At 39.9% G+C, this 13,614-nt stretch overlaps 1 protein-coding gene across 3 annotated transcripts in view; it reads right to left on the reverse strand.

The window, feature by feature from the left end:
- The window catches only part of TTC28 (tetratricopeptide repeat domain 28), a 576,581-nt gene that overhangs the window by 392,766 nt on the left and 170,201 nt on the right, over positions 1 to 13,614 (reverse strand). Inside the window, exon 1 of one of the 3 annotated variants that reach the window (XM_053669951.1) lies at positions 6,529 to 7,292. The exons of the other annotated variants lie outside the window; for them this stretch is intronic. Coding sequence (XP_053525926.1) covers positions 6,529 to 6,555 — 27 coding nt within the window. The 5' untranslated portion in view covers positions 6,556 to 7,292. Of the gene's footprint in view, positions 1 to 6,528; positions 7,293 to 13,614 lie in introns of those variants that run through there. 3 annotated transcript variants of the gene reach the window in all.

Raw genomic sequence — 13,614 nt, forward strand, 5'->3', positions numbered from 1 at the left:
TAGCCTCTCACACTGGCAATACTTACTGACTAGCTCCCGAACAGTAAAGGTATCAAATCAAGTTTCCTCATCACTGACTTCCTTCACTTCTTATCAAATCTATCAACAATCCCCAGCTTCTCAAATGTTCCTGGAAGTAGTTTTCTGTAGATGACCATTCCCAACCAATTTTACAAAATCAAAAATATTTAGGGCTGAAGGGAATAAAGATTTATTCCAGTGTTTTACAACCATGCTGTCGCTGCATTAATGTCTTATGATCAACTGTGAGAAACATAAAAAATAACTATAATTTTTTTCTTTTTTTCAATAGAGGTGAAGTTCATATAACATCAAATTAACCACTTAAAGTATACAATTTGGTTGCATTTAGTACATACATGATGTATGACTACTACCACATAACTGTGACTTTATTTTTAATAGGTGCTTAGTTAATATTATCCTTTTCATAAATTGCCCTTACTCATCGTCAGTATGGTGCTCTGAGAGGGTGAAAAATAGGTAGAGGTAAACTTGCAAGTTAGGCATTTCCAATAACAAACAAGTATGAGAATTTTGCCAACTGGTTGAACATCATTATCCATAATTGCATTACATTTTTCATTAAATGTAATTTATACCTTTAGTGCACTACATTTTTTCAATCATTTACTCATTGAGTTTCCGCTCTGTGCCTGTCCCTCAAAACCTTACGACAGTAGAAACAGACATACATACTAACAGTTGCAGGACAAGGCTATGAATGAGTCCCATACAAATATGGTTGAAGGAGGGTATAGCCAACTATGCCCAGCAATTATAGATGAATCCATACAGAGAAGAGCTTAAGGTACAACCTGTGACAAAAGACAGAGAAGTTAAATAGAGCAGGAGGAAGACATTCCAGGCAAAGGAAGGAGTAGACACAAGTGTAAAGAAGCCTGGTAAACCATATCCAACTAGATCGCAGGGGACAATCATACTAAGAGGAAAAATGCAGTAAGCACATTTACATGCCAGGTACTCCTTGTGAGCATGTCACGTTATATCCTCAAAGTTGTATTAAGAGCTAGGTGCCATTCACATTCAATAGATAAGACAACTGAAGTACAGAGAGGTTAAGTAACTTGGCCACAGAGCTACTAAGAGACAGAGCTGGAATTCAAACCCTGGCAGTCTAGCTTCAGAGATCATCATCCTCTTCGTTACTATAGAACTTATACTGCATTCTTTACTTCTTCTCGTTAATAAAATTAACCACTTAAGGCAAGAATTTTTATTATGGAAACTACAGTAATTCACAGTACACTGTAGGCGAATAAATGACTGACATAAACAACGAGTGGGCCCCATTAAGAACCGCTTGTGGCATCTGAAAACACAAGGGCACAAGTGTCAAGCTATCTTGAAAAATTACCAGAGCTTAATTTTTTTATGTTTTCCATTTAAAAATACATTTTAAAAAACAGAATTTCTCCTATTTTCTCAATAACCCAGTCATTTTCCTGTATACCCTCTCGGCCAAGGTGGGCTTACCCCAGTCTGGAGACCTCTACCGGCCTGGGGAGAGACATGGCAGGACTCTAGGAAGATGAACCAAGGGAACAGATGTGTGTGTGTGTTTAACAATTACCATATTTTTCAGACTATGAGATGTACTCCCCCCACAAATTTAGGAGGAATAATGGTTGTTAATGCTGCTGTTGAGTTCTGTTTACATTTACATTGGTGAAATATTATGTTATTTATGTTACTAAATATTTTACCACATTTTTTGCTTCAAAAATTTTTTTTCTATTTTCCTCCTCTAAAACCTAGGTGTGTCTTATGGTCTGAAAAAAAAAACACAGTACTCTAAAAAGAATAAAAAGGAAAAAACAATTAAAAAGAGAGATAAAAATGAAAAATCATTCAGATGCCATTTGCAATAGATCCAGCAAGTGATAATGAGGAGCTAAACTGTAACAGTGGGGAGTGGGATGTGAAAGACTAAATGACATGCCCAAGGACGTAGGTCATGGGAACTGCCATGGGAACTGCCAGAACCAAGTCCTGGGTCTCTGGTTGCACTGATCTGGGAATGGTACATAGAATGTATTTGCAGAAAGACCTTTATCATGGAATTTCTAAGACCTCCCTTTAAAACTACTTTTGTCCACAATGCTTGATTATTTGTGCAAACTGTGACCCCACGTGAATAATTTAATAGTAACAGCCAGCACAGCATTCAGGCAGGTAACTGAGTAATTTAGTATAGCTACACCGAAATTTGAGACTTCAGCTTCCTAATCCAGAAAGGAAGTACATTATCACTGAGAAAGTGAAGGGACTTGAAATGCACTCTTTTGTAAAAGAAATAAGCTATTCCAGAACATAAATTTACAAGAAAAAATTCTTCCATGTGAGCTTCCAAACAAGCTTTCTAAATGAAGGTCCATCAGAGAAGTCATTTAAGAAGCCAGATTCACATTATATTAATGTGACAAGTATAACAAGATAAATATATCATATGATTCTAAAATGACATTATTAATGTAGCTTATGTGACAAATTCCCATTAATGACCTTTTATTATGTGTGAACAGTAAAATACATTAGATAAGCAATAAAAAAAATCCAATCAGCAGTAGTTTTCCTGAAGATTTTGACTGCAGTCTTACTTACACAGTGTTATCTGACACTAGTCCTTGGATTTTAAAGAACAGAAATCAATCACTTCAGAATTGTAAACAAACATGTTCCTGTGAGAGAAACATTTTAATTAATATCATTTCTGCAAATACAAGATAAAAAAGAATGTGCTGCATGATAGCCTCTTACTGTAAAAGCAGGGGAAAGTGTATTTTGCCAGGCCAATAAGGTTGTATCAACAAAGGGGCTCTGACTCAGATCAGGAGCCTGGTCCGTGGAGCCTGATGCTGTGTCTGAACAAGGATCGCCACAGGGGTTTTGTGGAAAGTAGGCCTGTCCCCTCCCTCCCTGGTGTCATCTACCAAAGATTAGAAGTGAGTGCTCAAATATTCTGGTTTCTTTAATAATCTGCCAGAGTCTAACATCTATGAATAAACTAAAACATTTTGAACCTTTTTATATTTAAAGTTTATACCACCTCTTAGAATAAAGTCTAAAAATACAAGTTTTACAAAGTAATAGTTCTTATATACTTTTACATCAAATAAATATTTATTGAACTACATTACTTTTGGCACCAAAAAATAAGTGCAAGATATGGTTCCTATACTCAAGGAGCTTGAAGTATAATTAAGAGGCAGGATATATAAAGAGAGAAAAGTACTACATAAAAAGATATAATGGTTTCTATCAACAAAAGACCATCAGCCTAAAAGGGCATAGATTGCAAATGCTTCAAGAATTCACACGTAGATAAAATCATTGTTTCTTCAAGAAAAAGGGGAGGGGGAAAAGAGTGTCTTGGTGTGGGTATCTAGAAATGAGGGAGCAAAGCTGTGGCTAACCTTCATATCTGGGGATCATCTCCTCTCCCAGGCTTTATCTTTCTTGGATTAAGAGCCCTGGGCATCAAAATCTCCGAGTACAATGATGGAGAACACATGTCTTGGAGTAAATAAGGCCTGGTCTAATCTTAGCTCTGAAGCTGCCATGCTGTGTGACTCTGCCTAAGTCATCTCTCTGTATTTATTTCCTTACCTGCAAAATACAATTTATAATACCTACTACTTCATTAGATAAAAGGTAAATGAATGCATATAAATCAAGCAGAGACACCTAGCATAGAGCAGGTACCTAAAAAATGGTACTTGCTATTTGCATGATGTTAAATGCCACTCTTACCATGATGCAATCACAACTGCACAGAATCTTGCCCTTGGGGGAATTACAGGGCTCTGGGTAGGAATCCCGCTGTTCTCTGGAAGACTGGGTCCTAAGCTCTTCATTGGTCCTAAAGGTAGAACATGACTAACCATGCTTTAGAGGGTTTTTTTGTGCAAAAGTAGCAGACCCTAACTGAATCCTCCAGAGCCCATATCCTAAATTTTAGTATTTAGTTTAACGCAGCAAGTAAGCAGAGAAAAGCAGAGTGAAGAGCTCCCCTTCAATCATGTACTCCAGCTACAGGCTCAGTTGGAAACAAAGAAACCTAGAACCTGTGGTCATTCTCTTACAGTGAGACCAGAATTAACAAAAGCCAGCACTGTTAGAGGCGGACCAGGCACCATGATCGCAAGTCACCAACCAATCCTAGTCATGATGTCCGGCCATAGACAGAGGTTGCTTAGAGCAGCATTCTGTGAATGATCTGCCTAGCTTTGTTAAAATCACATCAATGCAGTCTCACTTCTCATCTGTAGTGTAAATGGTTTTTATGAAACAGTTTGGTAAAACACATGGCATGTGACTGTAGCACTACAAATGTGTTAACAGACTCAGCCAGAAACCATGGCAATGATCTGATCATGTGAGTATTCTTGTAAGAGAAAGAAAATAAACCTAATCTTTGTAAAGACTTACTGGTGCCCTACCAAAGTTTAAGACTGAGTCTCTTCCAAGGAAGCTTCCATTTCCAATATAGAAGCAAGAACTGTTCTCAAGCCACAACCAAATAGTCATACAGTATTTGATAGCTCAGCTTATTTATAAATCTTCTATGAACTCTGCAGAATTATATCTGGATCCTTATAACATGATGATTTGGGATTATAAATATAGTGAAGAAACACAACCTTCTGGTATAGCAATTTAAGCATCAGAGAGTGAGTAAATACTGCAGAGTGAATCTTAACACTTGAAACAGAATCTTCCAGAGTCCAGAAATCCACCTGACTGCCAAGAATAATACTTCCATGGTTCAAGCAATACCAGTACCCGGAGGGGTTTCCACAGACATAACCACATGAGTTACTGCATATTGGGTAAAATAGAAAAAACAGACATTTATGAATGTATAGTTTGCAGACATCTTAAAAAGCACTCATAAATATTCAACTTACAAATATAGAAGAAATAGGGAGGGTGGCTTCAGGAACACACAGCATCTGTTTAAAATGCTTAATTATATGGTTTCTTCTATGGGTTTTTCTCACCTAACTTAGATTTTAATGGGGATTTGGGAGGAAGATACATGGATCTCTTAACTAAAATAAATGAACCGATCTCACTGAAAGAAGCTCTATGGTGAGAACTAATCTATGAGACATTCTGACTTCAGGATAAGGTACAAATGACTTAGTGTGAGAGATCAAAATTGTATCAATTAGATATCAAAGAAAACCTTCCAATTCACCAGGCTACATTGAAGCAGAGTTTGTCAGCTTCTCTAGCAATAAAACAAATGCACAGTATCTTCTTGTGCATTTCACACGATTTCCATTTAAGCTCTGATGTAAAACATGGTATCACACATCATGCTACAAAGAAAGAGTCAGTTTAGCTAGTTCAAGTAAAACACCAAGCAGCTGCTAACAGAGACAGGTCACGGCAGGGGAAGGGCACAGCACATTCAGTTCGCTATGTTTTCCTTCAGAAGAATGTCAATAAAAACCACAGCCAACTGAGGTATTGAGGGTGAGGGGGGGCGGGAGGGAGGTCCTGCTGTGCAGTGAACCCCTGGGTTCATCTAACAGTTAGCACCAGTCAGACAAGTTAGCAAAAGGGAGCCCTAGCCAAACCTACAGCTGCCAACAACTTGAAGAAAGCTGTCTTTCTCCCTGAACGTCCTGGGGTAAGGACCAGTCCCACATTTAGAAACGTTATTTCTGGGACCAATAGCAATTTATTTTGATAGAACCACTGGATTTTTTTTCTTGAGTTCTCAACAAAGGAGCCATATTAGGAAGTAATCTTGCAAAAAGCAAGTGCCCCCTCCCCCTCTTCCCCACGATCGATGCACACACACCCGTGCATGCTGACACGCACAGACACACACCAGTACACAATGGGCAGTGTGCTCACTCAAGGGCCCACAAGACCGCCCGGGAGCCCACAGGCAGAAGCCCTCCTGGGCCGGCCGAGGCTCTCGGGCAAGAGGCACCATAGCCGGAACCAGCTGCAGGGCAGTTTGTGCTGGGGATGCTCGCCCCCCAGCGGGGCCCTGGGGAAGCAGCTGCCAGAGGCTCAGAGCCTATTAACCCCTTTGGAGAAGTAGGTGCTACAACAACACCCACCTGCAGGGGCTCTGGAATGTGTCGGGGGGTACAGTCCCAAATGTCCCCCAGAGAAAGGGGCGTCACCATGTCATTGGACCCTGGCAGCTCTTGGCAGGCTCCTGCAAAGCTAATCATGTCCCTGGTTCCAAGGCTTCTAAAGCCACCGGGTGTTTCTGAGCTGTCACCCTTGAGACTCAGTCTAGGTTTACGAAGAAGGAAAAACTTAAGCAGGCAGTGGACACAGACCAGACTTGGTAACTCATCCCTAAGGGAGTGGGGCAAGTCCCTAAGGGGACGGAGCTGCTTAAACCAGCCAGCCCAGCAAACTACGGAAGGGGTGGGGGGACCCAAGGGCCACGGCTCCCTGTCACCGTTCCCTGGGTTGGGCATCGGGGCCCCGTCCCCACTCCAGGACACTTACCTTCTTCCGGGGCTGCCATTTCATCATATTTGTACAGCCGATATGTGGAACATCAAGATGCTGGCTGGGGGCTGAGGGCAGACACAAGGCAGCAGCGACTGCAAGTCATGCTGCCTCCCTCCCACCCCCTAATTCTTTCCCATATTCACTGCAAAGGGAAAAAGCCAGGAGAGTCCAGTCTTTCCGCCTTCAGTTCAATGAAAAGTATCCCCAAACCACGAACACACGTCCCACTGGGCTAGGAAGTCCCAGCAGCCAGCGTACTCCTGCCAAAGCGGGGCATTTTCCACCCGGGCCGCACCCGCAAAAGGAGCCTGTGGAAGAGGGTCCCCCGGCCGGCTGCGGAGACCCTCCCTCAGAGAAGAGCTTTCGAACACGAGCTGCTGCAGAGACCCAGCCGGGCTTCTGCCATCCAAACCCCTTTTGGCGATTCTCCTCTTCTCAAAAAAAAAAAAAAAAAAAAGATTAGACAAGCAATCAAACCCTCACGCGCAGCCTGGAGCAAATCCCAAAATTCTGGGTGTATTTCTCGTTTGTAAAATTTAGCAAAGAAAATTCCAAAGATCTGTAATCAGAGCTTCTTTACGCTGTTTTCTCTTCCTTCTTGGATAACTTGGGAAAAGGATTTGCTTCCCGGAATGCCTACCTTCCCTAAACACTGTAAATAGGAAAACTTGGTTTGTGTGTTTAGATTTTTTTTTTAATTCCCAAGAACCTTAGTGGGGAAAGGCTGGAAGGAAATCCTGCAAGAACCCAACTCCACAGCTCAGTCTGCACTAATGACTTCCTTCCCTTCAGTGCGAGCACAGCCTGCCCAGCTCCAGCCACACAGAGCAAACGGTTTCTGGGTCTTAGTGCCACGACATCTGCTCCAAACCAAAAAGTAAAACATACGTTTCAGAGGTGCCCAACAGCTCATAAGGAATCAGAGCCAGAAGAGACCTACGAAACCAGGAAAACATTTCGAAGCATGTATACTTAGTTTTGTATGAGTTACACTGAGAGAAAAAGGAAATGGGAAAGGACTCTGGACCAAAAGGCTACAAAATCTTAATGTGTGATTTGAACAAAAAAGATTTAAGGTATCTGACAAAATTTTTAAAAAATCAAAAATAGACTCTGCTTCTCTAAACTTAACATTATTTCTTACTATAAAAAATATTGCCATGGAGATTGAGTTTCATTCATCTTCTGTAAAATGATTATACCCTGTTTAAGGGGATACAACTCTAAATACAAAAAAAATACTATGCAGTTCTATTATTTGTTATCCAACATGTCTACCAACTCCTATCCCATCATAAGGCTATTTTGATAGCTGGGACCATGAAGAGTAGTGTAAGTTACTAGGAAGCTAACTGGTGTACATAACAATAGTAACTGGGATACTAGGTATGAGTCCAATGTTCCAACAATGTTTCACTCCTTCTCACAGTTCTGTATGCATTGGCAGGATCAGGTGATATATATAAATGTCATTTAAAAAGCCAAAATAGTTAACTAAAACAGATTACTTCTGAGATCTTTTCTAAACCTAAGGGTCTGAAGTTTAATGGTGAAAGCATTATCTTTCTTCTAATAATAATGTTAACAATTACAGCTGATGAATAGGTATGCTTTCTTAAGTCACTACAGTATGCCAGGACTTACGCCCACAGTCATTATCTCACAGCCCTGCAAGGAAGGTCTTATTCCCAGGCCTTCCTAGCAGCACTGCAAGGAAGGTCCTCATTTTCCACATGAGGACACTGAAATTCAGAGGGGTCACTTGTTCAACCAAAAACAAAACAAAGAAGGTGACAAGGCTGAAATTCAGACCCATGACAAACTGTCTCCAGAGACTAAGCCCTTCCCACGACCTGCTACACGCTGCCTTATCTCTCATCTTGATAAAACTATTAAGTGCCTATGACTTAAGTACCTACTATCGGTCAGTCCCTGTTCCAGGCACTAGAAATGAGTAACAGCCTGCCCATGCTCCTGCAATTACACACAGCAGGCAGCAGTCACAAATAATACCAATACTCTGTACACGTTCCAACATAGCCAATCATTCTGCACAACTTAATTTGGACATCCTACTAGGAAGAGAAGTTCAATAAACTCCAAACCAAATGCATCAATCTATCCCCAAATCGGTTTATCTTCCCAACTTTTCTTTACCTGTCCATACCGCTGTTACTCTTCCAGGATCACAAACTAAAACCATAATATCATTCCTTACGTCTAATCTGCCACCAAGTCCTTTCACTTCATTCTTAGACGTTGCTTTCAAATTCCTATCACTGACATCTGAGGCCAGAGCCCACAAAACAAACATATATTAAGTACTAATGAGGTAGAAAGCATTGGTAGAATACAAATATATATTAAGTACCAATGAGGTAGAAAGCATCATACAGAATGAAGACTAAGGCTCTATGCTGGAGGAAGTTGTAAAGAAGGTAGGACAGAACAGAAGACGTATAAGAAGACAACCAGGCATTGCCTTAGTCAGTGAAGCAACACATGAGTTACATGGTCAATAAGTGTTCCAGGAGTTAGAATGAGAAATTACAGTAAACAGGGATGAGCGAGAAGGTTTTACAAAGGAATCTGAATTAAAAATGCAGAGAAGATACAACTCATTCTAGAACATAAGGCCAAGGTACCGTGGCCAGCAATGCCCCTTCAGAATCTGGACCCCTCTACCTTTCAGAACTCATTTCTCACTTCCCCCTCAGCCCCAACTACATTAGCCACCTCACTGACCTTTGGTTATGGCAAGCAGACACTTCTTGCACCCTCTGCCTGAATCACTCTTCCTCTAGATACCCTCTTGGCTGCCTCTCATCATTCTTTCTACAATAGGGACACCATGACTCACACGCAACTACTTTCTAGCTTCTCTACACTGCTATATCTTACTTCGAAGCCCTTATTACATCTGTGCTATTTATTTACTTAATGTATTAGTCACCCCTCAAAAACAAAAATTCCAAGGGAGCCGGAACTTTTCTCTGTCATAACAGAGCAAACACCAGTGCATAGTGCCTGACACAATAAGCAATCAATCAATATTTGTTGACTGAAGCAATAAAAGAAAGAGAAAAAGGAGAATAGTGAGAACAAGGGAAGCAAGCATATGTAAGATTCAAGACACAAGATAATGACCTGCCTAAAATATAAGGCTTAAATGTAAGAGTGTTAGAGGTTGAGACTTTGTCTTGTTCAGCTTTATAATCCCCAGGATTATAAAGCAGTGCCTGGCACCACAAAGGTATTCAATATTTAGGGGATAAAAGAATGGGGAATAGGGAATGGAGAATGGAGATCGGGAGTATGTGGAGAATGAACAGTGCATGAGTGAAATTCCATTCCACACCAAGAAAAAGATATTTTTGCAAGGTATGTTGCAACCAAGTGGTAGGGAATATTGTAAGGCAAAGAAATTTCAGTTTTAACCTCTAGAATGCAGGGCATTGAAGAGATTAACAGTAGGCAAACAGCATGGTGGAAGGAGCAGTCTTAATTAATCTAACAAACAACAAAATATGAACTATGACTTTATGAGGCTCTTTTAATATAAGCCTTTAGATTTTCTAAACTACTTACATAATCAAGTGCTTATTGTGACCATTTGACAGATTATCAAAACTGAAAGTTGGAGGGGCTAAGTGACCCATTCAATGCCACATGGAGAGTGTATGGCAATGGAAGGGTGAGAACCCAGGGTTCATAAACCCATGCCTGAATGATGAGAGCAAAAGCCGACAATTACTTATGGATCAGAAGAAAAGGTTCTACTCTCTACTCTGCCTCTGACTTACTATGTAACAAAAATTTTCAAAATGGTAAGGCAGGTGAATGAATAAGTGAAAGAGAATCAAGTATAAGACAAAGGCAGATGAATGAATAAGTGAAAGAGAATCAGGTATAAGACAAAGGCAGGTGAATGAATAAGTGAAAGAGAATCAGGCATAGTAAGAATTCCTAACCTGGAGATACACTAATCGTGTAAAAGAGGTAGCTGCTAAGTAACTCTAGTCAATTAATGTCCTGCAGGAATATCACTCCAACAGTTCCAGATCCCCTAATCTCTACAAGAAGCTAAAAACTTCCTGATTTTTAACTGTTTGCTCAAAAACTTTAAAGCATCCTAAGAGGCCAAACAAAACATGCCTGTAGGTCTGAACTTCGTCTACAAGTCATAATTTGTGACTGCTGACTTGAACCACTCAAGGCTTCACTTTCTTGTATGTAAATTAAGGGACCTACACGGTTCCTAATCTGCGGGGGTGGTTTTCTGAAGGCATCTGTGAACCCATATGCATCCCACACATGTTCTGCAGTCTGACATGCAATCTCCCCTGATCAGATGTTATTGGACTTAATAAAATACAAAGTTATTTAAATTGGGGGTAAAGGATCTGAGCACAGTGAATTTTATCAGGAAAGCAAAGAGAGAAAATATATTTATGATTCTATAGAAAGACAGGATCGATCTAAAATGGCAAGGTGATACAAGGCTTTAAATTGGTTTTCAGTTTTTTATGTACAGTTCCTTCGGGTCACTTATTTGTATCACATTTCTCCCCCTGCTGTCTGGTGTTGCAGCGTTCATTTAATAGGTAACACACAATAGAAGATCATTACCTACTAGCCTTTAAATACCAATACTACCTTAAATCATCTTTTCCCCCCTTTGTGTCTTTATTTATTTATTTTGCTTACTCCAAATTGAGTCAGTAATTCTACCTGAAATATTTAAGAAATTACTATTATACCAATAGATTTTATCCATTGTGATTATTTATAGAGAGCTACCAAGGTAACACAGTTCAAAATGGTAATTTAGCCTTTTGTTTCAAAGATCCGATATCAAACTGGAAGAACACAATTCGTCAGATCTGCAGCCACCGGAAAACGTTTTTACCACCCCTTCATTTTTTAACATAGCACTTTGCAAATCACTTCCCCAAAAGAGGATACTGTAACAGTCTACTAAAATAGCAGTTTCCTCAATAACTACTTGCCAATTCAAATCTGCACAAAATGCAAAAAAGGAGAAATGAATGAAGAAAGCACAGCTTTTTTCACTGTTGTGAATTTCTTCAAGATTTCCTAAGGAGTGATACGTCTGACATGGCTTATAGCATAAATACCTTAAAAAGCATGCCTTATACTTATTTAAATGTATTGTGCTTTAGAAGTGAGATATTAAACTCAATGTGAAACAATATTTGGAAAATGTACTAATTTTCCTAAAGACCTCTAAATTATTTCAAGTATCTGAAGAGGTAGGTGTTAGAAAAGTAAAGGGATAAAAAGGCAGAAGCAGATTTGAGACCAAAAAAGTTTGCGTTGTTAGTGATATTTCATACACTTGGGTACTTCTGGAACATAGAGAGGCCTTGCTTTGTTAAAACAAGAAATCTAAAGTAACTTGTTACAGTAAGGATTCTGCCACACAGCCGAGTTGATGCAGGACCATGCTCCCATTGCTAGAGAGGAAAATGCTCCACAATATCCGGAGAGAATCGCCTCCATCCTTACCCACCTCTCTTCCTTCCACTATGAGGCAGTGTCGGAGAGGCTGAAGCCCAATGTGTTACTTTCAACACAACTTGAGTACTCATTATATACAAGGTACTACACTGGGCACTGTGGGAGGAGAAAAAATGAATCAGATGATTTTTGCCCTAGAGGAGATAGCAGTATGGTAGAGGTCGAAGGAGAAAATAGATACACAACTTAAATAACAGTAACAGCTCCAAACACTTACTGATCTTGCTATTCCTTTGACTCTTTAAGAGCTAAAGGAATGGCATAACTAGTCACGTATTCTCTCATTAACACTATGGAAGCCCCAAAGAGTAATTAATTCTGACTGTGGTAACTAAAAAAGGCTGTACAGGAGAGGGAGCACCATATCCTTTCAAAAAGGGTTTGTGGAGGACTGCTTTGGATTAAAGGAACAGAGCCAAAACACGGAGGTATGCACACGGGGGGCATGGTAGCAAACGATCTAAGAGATCTGAAATCTGGAACACAAGACAACAAGTAGTGAAGAATAGAGGGCTGTGAATGCTATTATCTTAACAGTGTTAATAATAACAATCAATTATTATGTGCCAAGTATTTTACACTTTTGTTGTTGTTGTTGTTGTTGATTATTCCTAACACTTTACCCGGAGGAACCATTATTATGCCCATTCTATAGAAGAGGAAATCAAGACTGAAGTGTTAAGTAAATTCCCAAAGAATCACGGCTAGAAAGCAGTAGAAAGAAAATTCAAGTCAGTTGTACTCCAAAGCCTTGTTCTTAACTCCTGGCTTAGAATACAATAATGAGTGAGTGCAGGATTTCAAGCAAGGTACTGGCAAATCTATTTGAGTTTCACACCAACTCTGGAAATATTGTGAAGAACAGAAAGACTAGAACAAGCAAGACAGGAAGGCCAAATAAGTTTCTGTTGAAATACCTCAGTAAGGAAAAACACAACCTTGAATTACAACAGCAGAAACAGAAAAAAGAACTATCTTGAAAGACATTTAACAAGTAAAACAGGTCCTAAAAACCTGTTACATAACAGGGACAGAACAGGAAAAATTTAAAGATGATGCCCAAATTTTCATCACGTTTTAGGAAAAGGAGATACCTCGCTAACAAGTATGAATCACAGAAAGAACAGGTACATACCGAATTCGGTTTGAAACTAAGGTAGTGATAAGAAATACACAGGGTGTGGAGTAGGTAGGTGGAGTTATGGTCTGGAGTTAAAGTTTCAGAAGGTCTGTCCAGAAGGTATCCAGCCATGTAATATGAAAAACAGAAACATTTATCAAAGAAGATACAAGATATAAGAAACACTGCACATAGGACAATGACACCTCAGTCCCCTTCAAAGTAGGCACCTTGGAACCTCACACAGTTCTCCCAATCGCCATCAGCTGCCCCATCATATTTTCCTGACTCTTATCCACAGTCTGAAATCTTCCCCTTTCAAAGGTGATTTTAGTTTTGGGAAAAGCCAGAAGTCACAGGGCACCAAATCTGGGCTGTAATGGGACTGAGTCACCTGAATGATTTGACATTTCACCACA

The sequence above is a fragment of the Artibeus jamaicensis genome, unplaced genomic scaffold, assembly GCF_021234435.1.
Source record: "Artibeus jamaicensis isolate MK-2021 breed Jamaican fruit bat unplaced genomic scaffold, CSHL_Jam_final contig_525, whole genome shotgun sequence".
Classification (NCBI taxonomy): Eukaryota; Metazoa; Chordata; class Mammalia; order Chiroptera; family Phyllostomidae; genus Artibeus; species Artibeus jamaicensis.